General features: G+C 31.9%; 3 protein-coding genes and 1 long non-coding RNA gene across 5 annotated transcripts; 3 read left to right on the top strand and 1 right to left on the bottom strand.

Moving 5' to 3' along the window:
* Positions 1-244: 244 nt before the first annotated feature.
* On the bottom strand, positions 245-879 carry LOC132752038 (platelet glycoprotein Ib alpha chain-like; the record flags this gene model as incomplete). Its single annotated transcript, XM_060742310.1, has 1 exon — positions 245-879. A coding segment is annotated over exon 1 (635 nt), but the record flags the coding sequence as incomplete, so codon positions are not given.
* A 1259-nt stretch (positions 880-2138) lies between these two features.
* LOC132752041 (uncharacterized) lies at positions 2139-5470 on the top strand. Of its 2 annotated transcripts, XR_009628758.1 has the most exons (4): positions 2139-2297; positions 2762-2806; positions 3008-3139; positions 5371-5470. It is a non-coding gene; the product is annotated as an uncharacterized LOC132752041 (long non-coding RNA). The 2 variants fall into 2 exon arrangements; XR_009628757.1 differs by having other exon boundaries at positions 2762-3139.
* A 242-nt stretch (positions 5471-5712) lies between these two features.
* Positions 5713-12245, top strand: LOC132752040 (ATP-binding cassette sub-family A member 2-like; the record flags this gene model as incomplete). The annotated part of the gene is given in 4 exon segments (XM_060742313.1): positions 5713-5786; positions 6597-6775; positions 11482-11514; positions 11591-12245. Coding segments are annotated over 4 exon segments (361 nt in total), but the record flags the coding sequence as incomplete, so codon positions are not given.
* Positions 12246-12921: 676 nt separating this feature from the next.
* Positions 12922-14443, top strand: LOC132752039 (ATP-binding cassette sub-family A member 2-like). The gene is made up of 2 exons (XM_060742311.1): positions 12922-13544; positions 14301-14443. Exons 1-2 carry the CDS (start codon positions 13357-13359, stop codon positions 14437-14439), a joined length of 327 nt encoding a protein of 108 aa, XP_060598294.1. The 5' UTR covers positions 12922-13356; the 3' UTR covers positions 14440-14443.
* Positions 14444-15626: the final 1183 nt, after the last annotated feature.

Raw genomic sequence — 15626 nt, 5'->3', positions numbered from 1 at the left:
CAGGTCTGAGCGTTACACTACAATTGTAAGAGCTATACTTTATAAAATAAATATATCAAACTGATTTCACTTGCTTATCAATGATGCATGTTTTGTCCAAAAATATTGATCTGCCATTTTTGCATACTTAATCAGTTGGTTTTGATATTTTTAGCTGTATCACCAAAGCGTAAAAATTGTCATTACGACAAGGGAAAATCATTACTAATACCATTGTATAAAAAATATCTAAGTGCTTTCATACCACATATGGATATCAAAGCAGAGTAAGTAGTGCTGAACGGAAAGTGGAATAGTTGTGTGGATTGTCGTACAGTGGTGTGGATTGACGTGGAATAGTTGTGTGGATTGTCGTACAGTGGTGTGGATTGGCGTGGTATAGTTGTGTGGATTGTCGTACAGTGGTGTGGATTGGCGTGGTATAGTTGTGTGGATTGTCGTACAGTGGTGTGGATTGGCGTGGTATAGTTGTGTGGATTGACGTGTAACAGTTGTGTGGATTGACGTGGTATAGTTGTGTGGATTGTCGTACAGTGGTGTGGATCGACGTTGCACAGTGGTGTGGATTGGCGTGGTATAGTTGTGTGGATTGTCGTACAGTGGTGTGGATTGACATTGTACAGTTGTGTGGATTGACGTACAGTGGAGTGGATCGACGTTGCACAGTGGTGTGGATTGGTGTGGTATAGTTGTGTGGATTGTCGTACAGTGGTGTGGATTGGCATGGTATAGTTTTGTGGATTGTGGTACAGTGGTGTGGATTGGTATGGTGTAGTTGTGTGAATTGTCGTACAGTGGTGTGGATTGAAGTGGTATAGTTTTGTGGATTGTCGTACAGTGGTGTGGATTGTCGTACAGTGGTGTGGATTGGCGTGGCATAGTTGTGTGGATTGACGTCGCACACAGGCCTCGACACTAACTTTTTTAGCAGGTGGTAAGCCGGGCCACTAGATTTAAAATTTAGGTGGTCCTTCCAGAAGTCAGGTGGTCAATTATTATTACTATATTATTATTTTATTGTTTTTGAATTTTGACTCTTTGACTGCAGATTTAGAAAAAAATGCTTTGAATTGATGACAAAGATGTATAATTTCCTTTTACAGTAAAGAAAACAGATATATTTAGATATATATTTTTTCATCTAATTAGAAATGTAGGAGAGCAAGTCATGCAGTAGGTATTATCTATCGTAAAGTTATCTGGTTTTCTTTATCTCATTCAAAAATACATAATAGGGTTTGTACTTATGTTATTGTTATATTGAAACGACTACTCTCCCAACTTAAGTTAGGAAATAGTGAAACCATTAATTTTGTATCTGTCTTATTTTCTTACTGTTATTCAAATATGCATTGCTGATACATGGTACGTCTAACTCTTATAATCATGATCAATTTCTTTTATAGATTAACATTTTTAATAAAACTATTTAGAATCTGATTATCTAATTCTTGTCTTTAAAAAACAAGGAAATATCTAAGGATAAAAAAAATAATAATACCAACGTTAAATATAGTTTAACTTATTTTTCTCCAAGCTTATCATACAGAATTTTTACCTCCCTGCTGCTTGTTGGTTGATATTTATTTTTTGACACTGAGTATTTTTAACCTTTTGAAGTAATTTAACTCTGGAAGAAATGGATCTCTTATCGTTAAAATAAAGATAAGTAGCAAAGAATTACAAGTTATTTTTTTCCATTTCATTTCATTTGCTGCCATTATTCAAGTATCTGAAATTTAAGTTCATCCAATGTTCCATACAATATCATAATTACTAGCAATGGAATCATTTGAATGATTTTTAAACCTAAATTAATATCACAAATTCTTACCTCTTTTAACTTGCATAAACAAAATTTAAGCGCCTGAAAATGAAAGTTATTGATGACTTAAAAACTTCTTGAACTGATGAGAGATTCATGAACCGTATAGTTACATGTTTATCGGACAAATGATTTTAAACACCAAGTTTATAACATGTTTTTGACCAAATCGCCATACTTCCAAATGAGCCTTGCACCACCCAGATAATTCAACTGGTCCGACGGACCAGTGTCTTTTAAAATAAGGTGGTCCTTGCCAAAATCAGGTGGTCTCGGACCAACGGACCACCGCTAATGTCGAGGCCTGGCACAGTGTCGTTGGTATTGGATTGATTGGTTATTGCGTGGATCAATCTGAGGACAGATTTCATCATTGTGAGAGGAGCAGCATCATTGTGGAACTGTATGACTGTGTATGTGTGAAATTGGTCAAGTGAATCACTTATTACCTAGGTGTTAGTATTGTATATTGGTGAGTTTAAGTGTAAATATTTACCTGGGTCACTACTTGTATATTGTATCTGTTTATAAAATTTAAGTAAATTATAATTTACATTTCGAAGGATAATTTCATATTAATTATGTAATTTATCATTTAATTGTTGATTTATAAGTCTTTAAGTTAAGCAATTATATTCAGTATATATATTATATTATATTCCTCACAATCTCTGGTAATTAATGGTTATTTACATGTATATGTTTATTTAACACATATAAAATTATTCTGGTTTTAGTTTTTATACTGTTTAACCCTTCAAGTATGTGCATTCTGACCAGACATATTTTGTTGCCTTCTCAATATATATATATATTGATACTGAATTACCTTAAATAACAAATGGACTGTTCTTAAACTAAAGCTTGACAAGTCCATTATAAGATCAGTAGGGTAAAAGGTAAACCAATGTTTATATTTCTTTATTCCATATATAGCCAGAAATATCTAAGAAGAAGAGCATAAGTTCAGCATGCTAACAGGTAAACCAATGTTTATATTTCTTTATTCCATATATAGCCAGAAATATCTAAGAAGAAGAGCATAAGTTCAGCATGCTATGAGGTAAACCAATGTTTATATTTCTTTATTTCATATATAGCCAGAAATATCTAAGAAGAAGAGCATAAGTTCAGCATGCTATGAGGTAAACCAATGTTTATATTTCTTTATTTCATATATAGCCAGAAATATCTGAGAAGAAGAGGATGAAACATTTTAATTCAATATGACGGAATATTGAACCTCTACTGTGGCGCTGTCGGACAACAAAAACAACTCGCACCAAAATAGCAGCAAAGTCCCTCTACATCATGGTAAGTATTTTTACTCTGTTTACTGCAAGATGTAAAGTCTGTAGGAGATCAATGGGGTTACATGAGATATATGAGATAAATGTTTAATATTAATGGGGTTACATGAGATATATGAGATAAATGTTTAATATTAATGGGGTTACATGAGATATATGAGATAAATGTTTAATATTAATGGGGTTACATGAGATATATGAGATAAATGTTTAATATTAATGGGGTTACATGAGATATATGAGATAAATGTTTAATATCAATGGGGTTACATGAGATATATGAGATAAATGTTTAATATCAATGGGGTTACATGAGATATATGAGATAAATGTTTAATATTAATGGGGTTACATGAGATATATGAGATAAATGTTTAATATTAATGGGGTTACATGAGATATATGAGATAAATGTTTAATATTAATGGGGTTACATGAGATATATGAGATAAATGTTTAATTATTAATGGGGTTACATGAGATATATGAGATAAATGTTTAATATTAATGGGGTTACATGAGATGTATGAGATAAATGTTTAATATTAATGGGTTTACATGAGATATATGAGATAAATGTTTAATATTAATGGGGTTACATGAGATATATGAGATAAATGTTTAATATTAATGGGGTTACATGAGATATATGATATAAATGTTTAATATCAATGGGGTTACATGAGATATATGAGATAAATGTTTAATATTAATGGGGTGTTACATGAGATGTATGAGATAAATGTTTAATATCAATGGGGTTACATGAGATATATGAGATAAATGTTTAATATCAATGGGGTTACATGAGATATATGAGATAAATGTTTAATATCAATGGGGTTACATGAGATATATGAGATAAATGTTTAATATTAATGGGGTTACATGAGATATATGAGATAAATGTTTAATATCAATGGGGTTACATGAGATATATGAGATAAATGTTTAATATCAATGGGGTTACATGAGATATATGAGATAAATGTTTAATATCAATGGGGTTACATGAGATATATGAGATAAATGTTTAATATTAATGGGGTTACATGAGATATATGAGATAAATGTTTAATATCAATGGGGTTACATGAGATATATGAGATAAATGTTTAATATTAATGGGGTTACATGAGATATATGAGATAAATGTTTAATATTAATTTTTCTTTGAATAACTGAAGCATGCAACATGATTGTTGTTGTTATTGTTGTCACGGGCTCTTCTTCTAGAATGATTGTTGTTGTTATTGTTGTCACGGGCTCTTCTTCTAGACCCCCTTGAGTATACTAGTCAGTACAAGTTCAAAAAGTACTACATGTATGTAAAAATTAGTATATAGGGGAAACATCTGGGGATATTTTAGTATTACTGGGTACCAAAACGTATTGTTGGGTAACTTGGGTACCATATTGCAGTTTTCGATGTGTCTGGGTATATCCATCGTCAGTATATTCCAAGGTACATGGTGGGCTTACACGTAGAAGACCAACTGACAATAACCCAAACAGCCTAGCTTTAATATATTTATCACCAAAGTTAAATAACCAAATATTACAACGTTCATAGTGATATAACTGTATCATACAATATCGATAAATAAAGCACCTTCACTTAATATTTGTGACCAAAATATCAAGCATAAAGGACCGTACTGTAATTTTAGATATGGATATGGAAAGTTTTGAGAAGAAGATAGAAATATTGACACATATCTTGTACAACAATCCCAAAATTCTCTTTGCTCCAAATTATACGCTTACCAACAAAATTATACAAAAGGTGTGTTACATGTTCAAGCACATAAACATACTTGAAAATATGTTACTTTCATGAATAAAAACAATAAAGTTAACAAATAGTCATAATTTGTAAATTTATCTTTTGTATTTTTTTGCATTATTTTTCACTTCACTTAATTTTAATTCTAGGTGACTCTAAGATTGCTGAGTATAGTTATAAGCGAAGTTTACTATTTATGCTTCAGATAAGATCAAAATCTCACACAAGTCTGTCATCTCCAAGTAATCTGATAAAATGTTTTTGATATTGGTGTTTGAATAATACATTTCATCATATTATTATGTAAAGAATTTGACAATATACTTGATTGTGAACATATTTTCATTATTTTTCAATTATACATGTTTTAAATAATGACCCCCAAATGGCTGCCAGTTTTGTCAAGGGAGTTAAATATTGTAAAACTAAGAAACCCTCTATTATTATAGGTGAATTCAAGCATGGCAATGTACAGTAATATAACATACTATGCTGAACAGTGGCAGAAGATGTCTGGGAATATTAGTCAACAGATTTATATTCTACAGGTAAATAGCCCTATATGTAAATTTTGGAAGTTTTATTTTGTTGCTTTTCCCCTTTTTCGAAAATATTATACTCACAAAAGCATTTGTTAACTGTTAGCTATATAATGGTGCCTACTTGTTCATCTCAGTGTAAAATTTCAAGGAGGAAATTTCAAAATTGTGTCAAGTATTCTCATTTCTGGACAATATGGCCTGCACTTGGCTAAACCAGGTGAAAGATGTAGATATGAATATCTTCATTAGCTTCAGTACTGAGGATGAACTAGAATATTATTTCTTAAACAGACAGTTCCAAGATAATGTCACGGTTGTGGCAGGTTTGTTATTTATTTTTATGTCGCCTTAAAATGCCTTACTGACTACTTATAATGTTAACAAGGTGACACATCTGACTCAAGTTATAATTTCAAATACAAAATTAATGTTTTTGTGTTTGTGAATGCAGAATAATAATTTCCGCATAAAGATGTTGGGTTTTATTTGTCTAGAGCGTTATTCAAAAGCTGTTTGTTGTATCAACTTAAAACTAACTAGATGGATAAACAGCTTTTTGTTCCTTGCTTAAAAATGATAATTCCTTTGCATATAATTGGAGTTATTGCCCTTGGAAATTTTTTTAATTTTTTTTTTGTACAGAGCATATCTCAACAAGGAACGGAAACTTAAACTTTATAGATAAGCAAATTTTGAATGAGGCATAACTCAAGAACAATAACTTTCTTTTGCTTAAGTAATTTGCCTTTGTCAATTTTGAAACTTCATAGATGGATAGATATTATTACAAAAATATAGTACACAAGAATCACAACTCTTTTTTTGCATAATTTTGGTTTAATAACTCTTTGTATTTTTTTATATTACTTTTTACTGTGGCATAATTCAAAAGTTATAAGTGTTATGAAACTTTATTGGTGGATAAATCTCATAAAGAAGTGAAAAAGAACTAGAACTTTATTTTGTATAATGTTGGAGTTATTGCTCTTTGTTATTTTTCATAGTAAATTATTTTGTCTAGAGCATGTGATGTAATGTTTATAATACCTTATAAAGCAGTTTAATTTCTTAATGCTTTGCTACATGTATATATTTTATCATAATGATAGCATATTTTTATTGTTATATTTCAGGGCTGGTTTTCGAGAACTTAAATGATCACATGTACACACTGCCGTCACATGTACACTATAAGATCAGACAAAACGCAACATTAAATCCGGAAACCAACATAATTAGACCACCATTCTGGTACCCGAGCCCCGGTTCAAATAATTTACTCTACTATGACTTTGGTTTTGTGTGGATACAGGTGAAAGATATTTATTTTGTCATGATTTTTAACCTAAACTGTGTGGAATTCATGTTAAAAACATACATTGCTACTGATTGAAATTTCAATGAAGACTCTCCAATTAGAGACCAATTGTCTGGTCAGAGTTTATAGATATGCAGCCTGGCCTTTTATTTGTGATGTGACGTCATGACTTCCCATCATCCGTTGTGCAGTCTACCGTGGCCGCCATTTTGATTGGCAAACAATACAGTTCAATGGTTCAATGGACCTATATGTAAACAATCTAAATTTAGAACAGAAATGGTAATTTCTTGTTGGATTAATGGTTGCAGTAATCGTGCAAACCAAAGGTATAGCTTGGGATTTTATTCAATTCCATCTGTCAGAGAATGAGAAGGAGAATTTACGAAGAGTTTGACAGAAGAGCAACGAATACTGTGGATTTCTAACATAAAGCAAAAAGATGCGCCGACGAAGTATTCTAAAATTTGCTCCAATCATTTCCTGAAAGGTTTGTCAAATCATATAAAATAATATATGAAGCTTCGTGTTATTTATTTCTGCAAAATATAAAATTATTGAGTAAATATAAGGTAAATCTGGAGCGAAATGTAAATACAACAGTTGGCCCAATGCGCCATCATCTCCGACATCAACAATTCTGTCTTACATTAAATAATAGATCCAGATGCATATGAAAACCTATTTCTCATGTTATTTTTTAAACTAAATTTTTGAATATTTGACTGTTTCAGGAAAACCTGGTATCATCGCTCAGATCCTACGCTTAATTTAGATGGTGCTATGACTCCAACAAAATCAGTGTTGAAGAAAAAAAAAAGATTGAAACGGATAGTAAAAGGTAATTTAGAGTTCATTTATTTCAATTTAAATTTACAACACATTGTGACACACTGACAGCTTAACATTGTCCAGCGAATCAGTAATTTTTGAATTCAATGAAGTAGAAACAGAGACATGTACATTTACTTGGAAAGGGAAAACAGAAGGCCCTGGGAAGTCTTTACAACCATGTAAGGAAAATGATCAAGAAACATAAAATGAATGAGATAGTAAAATATAGAGGATATTTGTTTGTTTTGCATGTAAGATTGAAATATATTTTCACTGAGTGAACACCAGATGCAATATTTTCACGAGTGGCGTAGCCACGAGTGAAAATATAATAGCTGGTGTTCTCGAATGAAATATATTTCAATCTTGTATGTAAAACAAATAAATTTTCTTTTTATTCCATGGTTTTTAAGTGATATTATCGCCCCATTAAAGCAAAAAGGTACCAAGCGACATTTTGGCCAAAATTGACTTTTTAACATTTTTCATTATGTTTTAATGTTATCTTTAATCTGTAGAAATATCTCTATAGTATCATGTTTATTTACAGACATATAAGGTTATGTAAAAAGGTACTATGTCAATATTTTCCCATTTAGTAATGCAAAAAGGTACCATATGCATATCAGTTTGAGCAAAAAGGTACCAAGTGTCACATAGTACCTTTTTGCATTATATGACTATATATGTTTTGAGCATTTATTTTAATGCAAAAAGGAACTATGTGTCACTTGGTCCCTTTCTGCACACAAAGAATTTACGACCCTTAAGATTATTTTATATATTAAATTGTTTGCTTGGTACCTTTTAGCTTTTTAATGAAAAAAACAATATAGATGTTGCTAAGGCCATCAAATATAAGTCCCAGAGTATTGTTTCTGTTTTAAATTGAGGAATGATAACAGTGCGAAGATAATGATAGTGTATAAATGACTTCTTCACAAAAATGTGGACTTAAAAAGAAAAGTAATTGACTGTACTCTTGCCAACTATATGGAAGGAGAAGCATGATAGGGAAGCGTACATCTGCAAATAAACTAGATTATGATATAGTTAAATTGATGAAACAGCATAAAGAGTAATTTCCTAAAATGAAATCTCATTATACAAGAAAAAAACTGAAAGAAACAATACCTATCTTATGACTATGACTTAAACATTAGAAAGATGTGGAAACTGTAAACTATTGAAAGTGAAAAGAAGGAAACAAAACCTATTAAGCAACATACATATAGGTAGGCAGTAAACACACTAGATGGCACGATCAAGGAACAATATATTGAACATCAAAAAACAGAAAGAAAATTCACAAGAAGAAAAGATTTAAAATAAAGTTTTAGCAAAAGGTGACACATGCGTTTATGTTGCATGTTTTGATCTCAAGGCCGTCATAACAACCCCTTGCTCATTAGTGAGTGAGCTTTACTATTTAAGAAAACTCTGTTGCTACACAACTTGACAGTATATTCTTATGAGACAAAAATGTTGCAGTCATGTATGGGATAAAACCAACTGCAAAGAGAGGCATGTAAAATAGCATCCTGCTTGATAAAAAACCCTTTTCTACTTGCCAAACTGGTTATGTCAAATAAGTCATTTACTTTTCAGATTCATACGGGGGACAAAACAGAAATTGATTCATAGCTTCGTCTCTTCTTTTATATTATCACAAGTTCCAAGTTTAAGATTTATCACAAATTTCTTGTATCGGGTCACTCACAGATGGAGTGACAACTTGACTCTTGAAGGGGCAAAGAAAATAATTTCTGTATAATTATGTATCATTCAGTTGTGTTCTCTTATATCACTGGCCAGAAAATCACAGCCATACATTGCTGTGCCAATGAAATATAACCATGTTTTTGATTTCAAATACTTCATTAAAAAACAGTGTCCGAGACTCAAAACATCCATTGACGGACAAAGAGTAAACTGGCTACAAGTGGAATGGATACAGGTACCAAAGGGAAGCCCAAAATCAGTATTTGTAAATTAGAGCTTTAATGCTGAAGATTTTATGGAAATAGAAGCTCAGAATACAGAATCATAAAGTATTAGTGGACAAATAGTGAACAATATATGAAGTTATGATACCAAACCTCCAGTTTCTATTCAAAAGAAAAATAACTTGGTTACTTTGTGTGCAAAGAAAATTATCCAAAAAGAGTTCCATAATTATAATGCCACTTAAAAACATACAGGAAAGAAAAGGATTATGTCACGATGGAATCGGATGAGAATGATTCTGGTTTTTACTAACAATGTAAGAGATTTTGACATAGGCATTGAGATTGGTCTCAGAGGAAGACTTTCAAAACATGTAGTGTGATAGTTGTATCAGACATTTACTGAAAACACAAGAATTTCATATTTATTATTTGTATCATTGTAGAATAAAATTGTAACCAAATGATGCTTTTTGTTAATATTGATGGGACAAAAAGGTGCCAACTGCCATATGGTACCTTTTTTTGATATATTCGACAGCAAATGTTAAAAATCATACAATGCAAAAAGGGGCCAAGCGTTCATATGGTACCTTCTTGCATTTGTCAGTCAAAATATTTATTAGTGCAAAAAGGAACCATTTCCTTTAATTGATTAATTATCACTAATTAGTTATAAATAAGCTTTCCAACTTTTTAAGCATGTACATTCAAATATTATCTAAATATATGTGAAGTTTCTTTGCCATGTTGTAAAAACCTGATTTGATATGGAACTTCAAATCTTTAAACGCGATTTTCTCGAAAACATGAAAATGTCACTTGGTACCTTTTTGCTTTCATGGGGCGTTATGTACTTTTTTACTAATTTTGCCGTGTAACGTCCAGCATTCTCCCTTGTGACGTCATCACATCATGACGCCACATCATCAATTTTGAAATATAGGTCTGTTACACTTCTCTAATTTTGTTACATTTTTAACATTATGTATGATGACATCGACTTTATTTTCCTAAAGAAGCGAAATTTACGCATGACAGCATTTATTTCTGCCTGTTATTTTAGTTTTAGATTTTCTTTTCATCTGCATTCAGATATATAGTCCGGCTACAGTGAAAATTATAAATTTCACTAGTGGTTTATCAGAATATAATTATCTGATATATATTACAATAAAACACTGGAAAGCATTAAATAATAATTCTGAAATTCAGAGAGTGTTGTCGGAGAATGAGGCTTTAAAATCAGAACTGAACTCATTCTACATGAAGACAATGAGGAAGTAAAATATTACACAGGCTTTCAGTATTTTCTGACTTTGATGGTGGTTATGGATTTTGTGTCACCATTTCTTTAAATGAAAAAGAATATGTGTCTTGAGGCATTTGAGAATATGTTGCTCACTCTTATGAGACTGAAACATAATTTCCCATTGTAAGATTTGGCATATAGATTTAAGACTTTATCCTCCACACTATCAAGAATATTTACTTTGGTTATACATACTATGTTTGTTAGAATGAAACATTTCATATATTTCATATATTGGCCAGAAAGAGAAGAACTGCAGACCACAATACCTCTTGAGTTCCGCAAACATTTTACTATGAAAACTTCTGTCATAATTGACTGCTTTGAAATATTCATTGCATGACCAAAAGCTCTGCTGGCTCGTGCACAAACTTGGAGCAAATTAATAAGCACCATAATACTGTTAAATTCCTGGCATTATTCATAATTCATATTTAGTAATTTTCATTCATACAGGACTTGGTAGAGAGAGCAATTATTGAAATACAGGTTGGAAAGCCGGTAACTAGTCCAGGAACTTTCATTCATACAGGACATGGTAGAGAGAGCAATTATTGAGATACAGGTTGGAAAGCCGGTAACCAGTCCAGGAACTTTCATCCATACAGGACCTGGTAGAGAGAGCAATTATTGAGATACAGGTTGGAAAGCCGGTAACCAGCCCAGGAACTTTCATTCATACAGGACATGGTAGAGAGAGCAATTATTGATATTCAGGTTGGAAAGCCGGTAACCAGTCCAGGAACTTTTCTACACAGAATGCCATATCTGTGTTGGCTGTGGGATGCGTGAGTTGTCTCCCTTGATACTCTGTTAAATAAGCAATGGTTCACTGCCTGCCCGTCTGCCGATGGAGCTTTAGAGAAATTTCACAGAACTATATTTCAAAATTGATGATGTGACATCATGATGTGATGACGTCATAAAGGAGAATGCAAGACGTTACACGGCAAAATCAGTAAAAAATACTTAAAATCACTTAAAAAGCATGAAATAAAGAGAAAATTTATTTGTTTTATATATAAGATTTAAAAATATTTCCTTTGTGAACACCAGCTATTCTATTTTCACTCGTGGCTATGCCACTCGTGTAAATATTGCATCTGGTGTTCACTCAGTGAAATATATCTCAATCTTACATGCAAAACAAATATCCTCTATATGACATTAAATGTTTGATTTCAGATTTATCTGAAGAATACAACATATTATACTGCTATGTTTAATGTTGTCATGGGTTTATTCAGTCGCTATGCTCGTACAGAAAATGTCTATGAAAAGGAGAAAAGATTAAGAGGTTTGAAAATTTTTGTTAACATATTGTACCTCTTATATTTTGCATTTCTTTTGTCTTCAAATGACTTTTTTTGCTCTCCTGATATTGCTTGTTAAATATCCCTTAAAATGTTTTTTTTTTGGTTTACATAAAATATTTTACAAGCATTTATGAACGTATATTTATTATAGTATACTTGTTTATTAAAAATGTCACACTGAAGCAGAATATTCTATAAACAAGAAAACTGAACTTGCTTTTAATTGATTTATTGATTTTCCTTATATGTATAAACTAAACACTAAAAAATCTTCTCGTGAAAATCCAAAAGAGCCACAGCTTAGATATTTGGCAATTTAGAAACATCTTCTAATGGATGTCTACCATGTTTATTCAAATAAAAGCTCTAAGGTCAAAATTGGCCCCACCCCAGGGGGGTCATTGATTTTCCTTATATATATAGTCATGTATATAGTAAAAATTAAAAATAAAAACTTCTTGTGAAAATCCAAAAGAGCGTTGATATTTGGCATAAAACATCTTCTAATAGATGTCTGCCAACTTTGTGCTTTTAAAAGTCCTAGGGTCAAAATAAGCCCGGCCCAAAGGGTCATTGATTTTTCTCTTATGTGTATAGTAAAAACTGAAAAAATTTTGATATTTGGCATGAAACACGTTTTAGTGTATTTCTACCATGTTTGTTGAAATAAAACCCCTAAGGTGATAATTGACCCCACCTCAGGGGATTAAGGTCAACAGTTCAATCCCCAGGCATGTCAAATGTTTGTTTTCCTTCTTTTTTTCTGTCATCTTTTTATTAGCTTTACCTTTCACAGCCTACAGACTGAACTGTTTGATAAAATGGTTGCCAGAGCTAAAATTAGAAAACAAGAGCTAAACAACATCTCAGCCACTGGTTCAATTTTAAAATAATTTTACACCAAAATTTTCCTGGTGTCAGTGTACAAAAAATGTTCAGATTATGCTGTTCCTTGTTTTCAAATTGAGCTTCTGGGGTGAAAAGGGGCTCCACTTTGACCGTTTGACCTATTTGTCAGGTGAGAGATCCAGGGCCCTATGGGCCTCTTGTTTCAGAAATGAGTGATGTAGGGTTAATGATATATATGATAAACAGTATAGGTTATATTTCACTCATTAGTTTTGTATTCCACAAGTATATTATAAAACTTATTCATAGTTACAGGTAATGAAGATGATGGGCTTATCAGACAGTGTACACTGGTGGGCGTGGTTTATAACTGCCGCAGTACAGATGACTGTTACCGTGGTAACGCTGACGTTGATGTTATACTATGGAAGTGTACTATCACATAGTAATCCAGTCATAGTGTTTATGTTCCTGGAAATGTTTGCCCTGTCTTCTATTGCTTTTTCGTAAGTATATCACTTAAAGGAACTAGACTTTGGTCGTAAAGCCTGAAAACGTGATATTTAAAAATCTTTTATTACCCTTCCAGATTTTTTTCTCCTTTTTGATTGGATATTGGTCACCCAAAAGAAATTGATATTACCGAGCCAGACGGGTAATATACACACTAAATTTCGATTTACAAGCACTTTTTAACTGTCAAATGATAAATATTTACCAAAATAGAGTAATGATACATATTCTCATCAGTATTGAAAACAAATATGACCTTGTGAAAGCTTGATATTAATTCCAAAAAAGTGCGTTCAACAGACTACTCCTTTTCTCTTGTTAACTTTCGTTAGGTTCGAAAGAACATACGTCATGTATTTATGTGACATCATGTTGTGGTGAAGGGGACCTTAAAGGGAATCTTATTTCGACGTTTCATAAGAAGTAGCAATGATTTATATCAAAATTGTCTTAACCCGGCAGGGGAAGGGTAATAAAATTATTATTTTAGTTTTGGAGTGATATATGTGGATATATTACCTGCCAAGATAAACGGCTCGGATGATATAAAATCTTAACAGGTAATATATCCACATATATCACACCAAAACAAAAATAACATATAATATAGTGTAAACGGAAAAATATGATAAAACAATAAAAAAATATACCCGAAATTCAATATATTGAAAATCAATAATTGGTGTTATTGAAGCCAAAATTGAGTAAAAAGCATCTTAGTTGTTTTCTTGTTTTCTGTTGTATTTCAGGTTTTTAATTGACAGTATGTTCTCACGAGCTAAACTTGCTGCAGCATGTGCGGGTATATTTTACTTTATAACATACACCATACATGTATATAGCCATCAGAGAGGATTTAACGCGGACCAGGATACCAGCATACATTAAAACTATAGCTGTAAGTATCTGACATAAAACTTCATGAACAATAATACATGTTGGCCCTTACCCTGCTGTAACTAAGTGACACACTAGAAAGTTAAGTGTAGAATTTAAAGATTATAACAAAAGTAAAATTTGTCAAGGGCATTAGACATTGCAGCCTTGAGCAGGACATTTTAGACACATTTACCTCAGTACAGGTTGGTTCCAGGAGCAGATTTGAAAAGTGTGTCTATTATAAGCTTATAGGTTCATACACAATCAAACTTAAATAAATTCTGTAGTTAAACCAAAATACTAAGTCACTATAATGTTTCTAATTCACAGAAGGCAATAAAACCAAAATATGGTTCAGTTATGAAATGGCCAGTGAGTTATAAACTGTCTATATACTACAACAGAACACCAAAACTAAAAATACTTTGTGAAATAAAAATAAGAACATTTCTGAGGGATATTTTGTCTTAAAAATAAGAAAATTGAAATTAATGAAACAGAAAACATTGTATTTTTTTAACCTCAGTTATAAAACTTATTTTTCCGGAAATCAGCTCTGGGTCTAGGAGGGAAGTAGTTCCTGTTTTATGAGTTAGAAGGTTCAGGTGTACAGTGGGAGAACCTGCATGTGTCGCCACGGGAATATGATAATTTTAGTCTACAGATTGTGTTGATAATAATAGCAGTGGACACAGTTGTTTACTTTATACTGGCCTGGTATATAGAGAATGTACATCCAGGTAAAGTTAAATTAGAACTTTGTCTTTTATTCTATTCAGAACTAACCAGTTAATGTAATTAACCGTTTTTCTTGCAAATCATCCTGGATTTTCTAGTGTTTACATCGAAACTGCCATCAACTTAGTTACACCCTATAGACCCTTTCATTTAAGCGATAACAGTCAGTGACGAGTTACTTCCCTTACCGGATGTGACGTAAATGGGGGATAAAACTATGCATGCCGCATAGACAGTTAGCTTAATGAAAAGTTAAATGCGTAAATACTGATCGTTCAGTTATGATTATAACATGTAAAAATTTACGCATGCATACATAAATTTTATATCAAGACAATAGAAAAAGAATACAAAAACAAAGATTGAGATTAATTCTCGCTACGAAGTGAAACAGCGAAATTTCAAAGTGAATATATTTATTAGATATAGATTTTCTCTAATGCCAGGATAAAAAGCTA

Source organism: Ruditapes philippinarum, unplaced genomic scaffold (assembly GCF_026571515.1).
Source record: "Ruditapes philippinarum isolate M1 unplaced genomic scaffold, ASM2657151v2 ctg13999_1_1_1_1, whole genome shotgun sequence".
NCBI lineage: Eukaryota > Metazoa > Mollusca > Bivalvia > Venerida > Veneridae > Ruditapes > Ruditapes philippinarum.
This window is presented reverse-complemented; position numbering and strand designations above follow the sequence as displayed.

Excerpts from the sequence above, each read along its gene's own strand:
- LOC132752039 (XM_060742311.1), top strand. The coding sequence starts at position 13,357 with ATGAAGATGATGGGCTTATCAGACAGTGTACACTGGTGGGCGTGGTTT. Across the intron at positions 13,545-14,300 it reads CTGTCTTCTATTGCTTTTTC|GTTTTTAATTGACAGTATGT; the intron begins GTAAGTATATCA and ends GTTGTATTTCAG.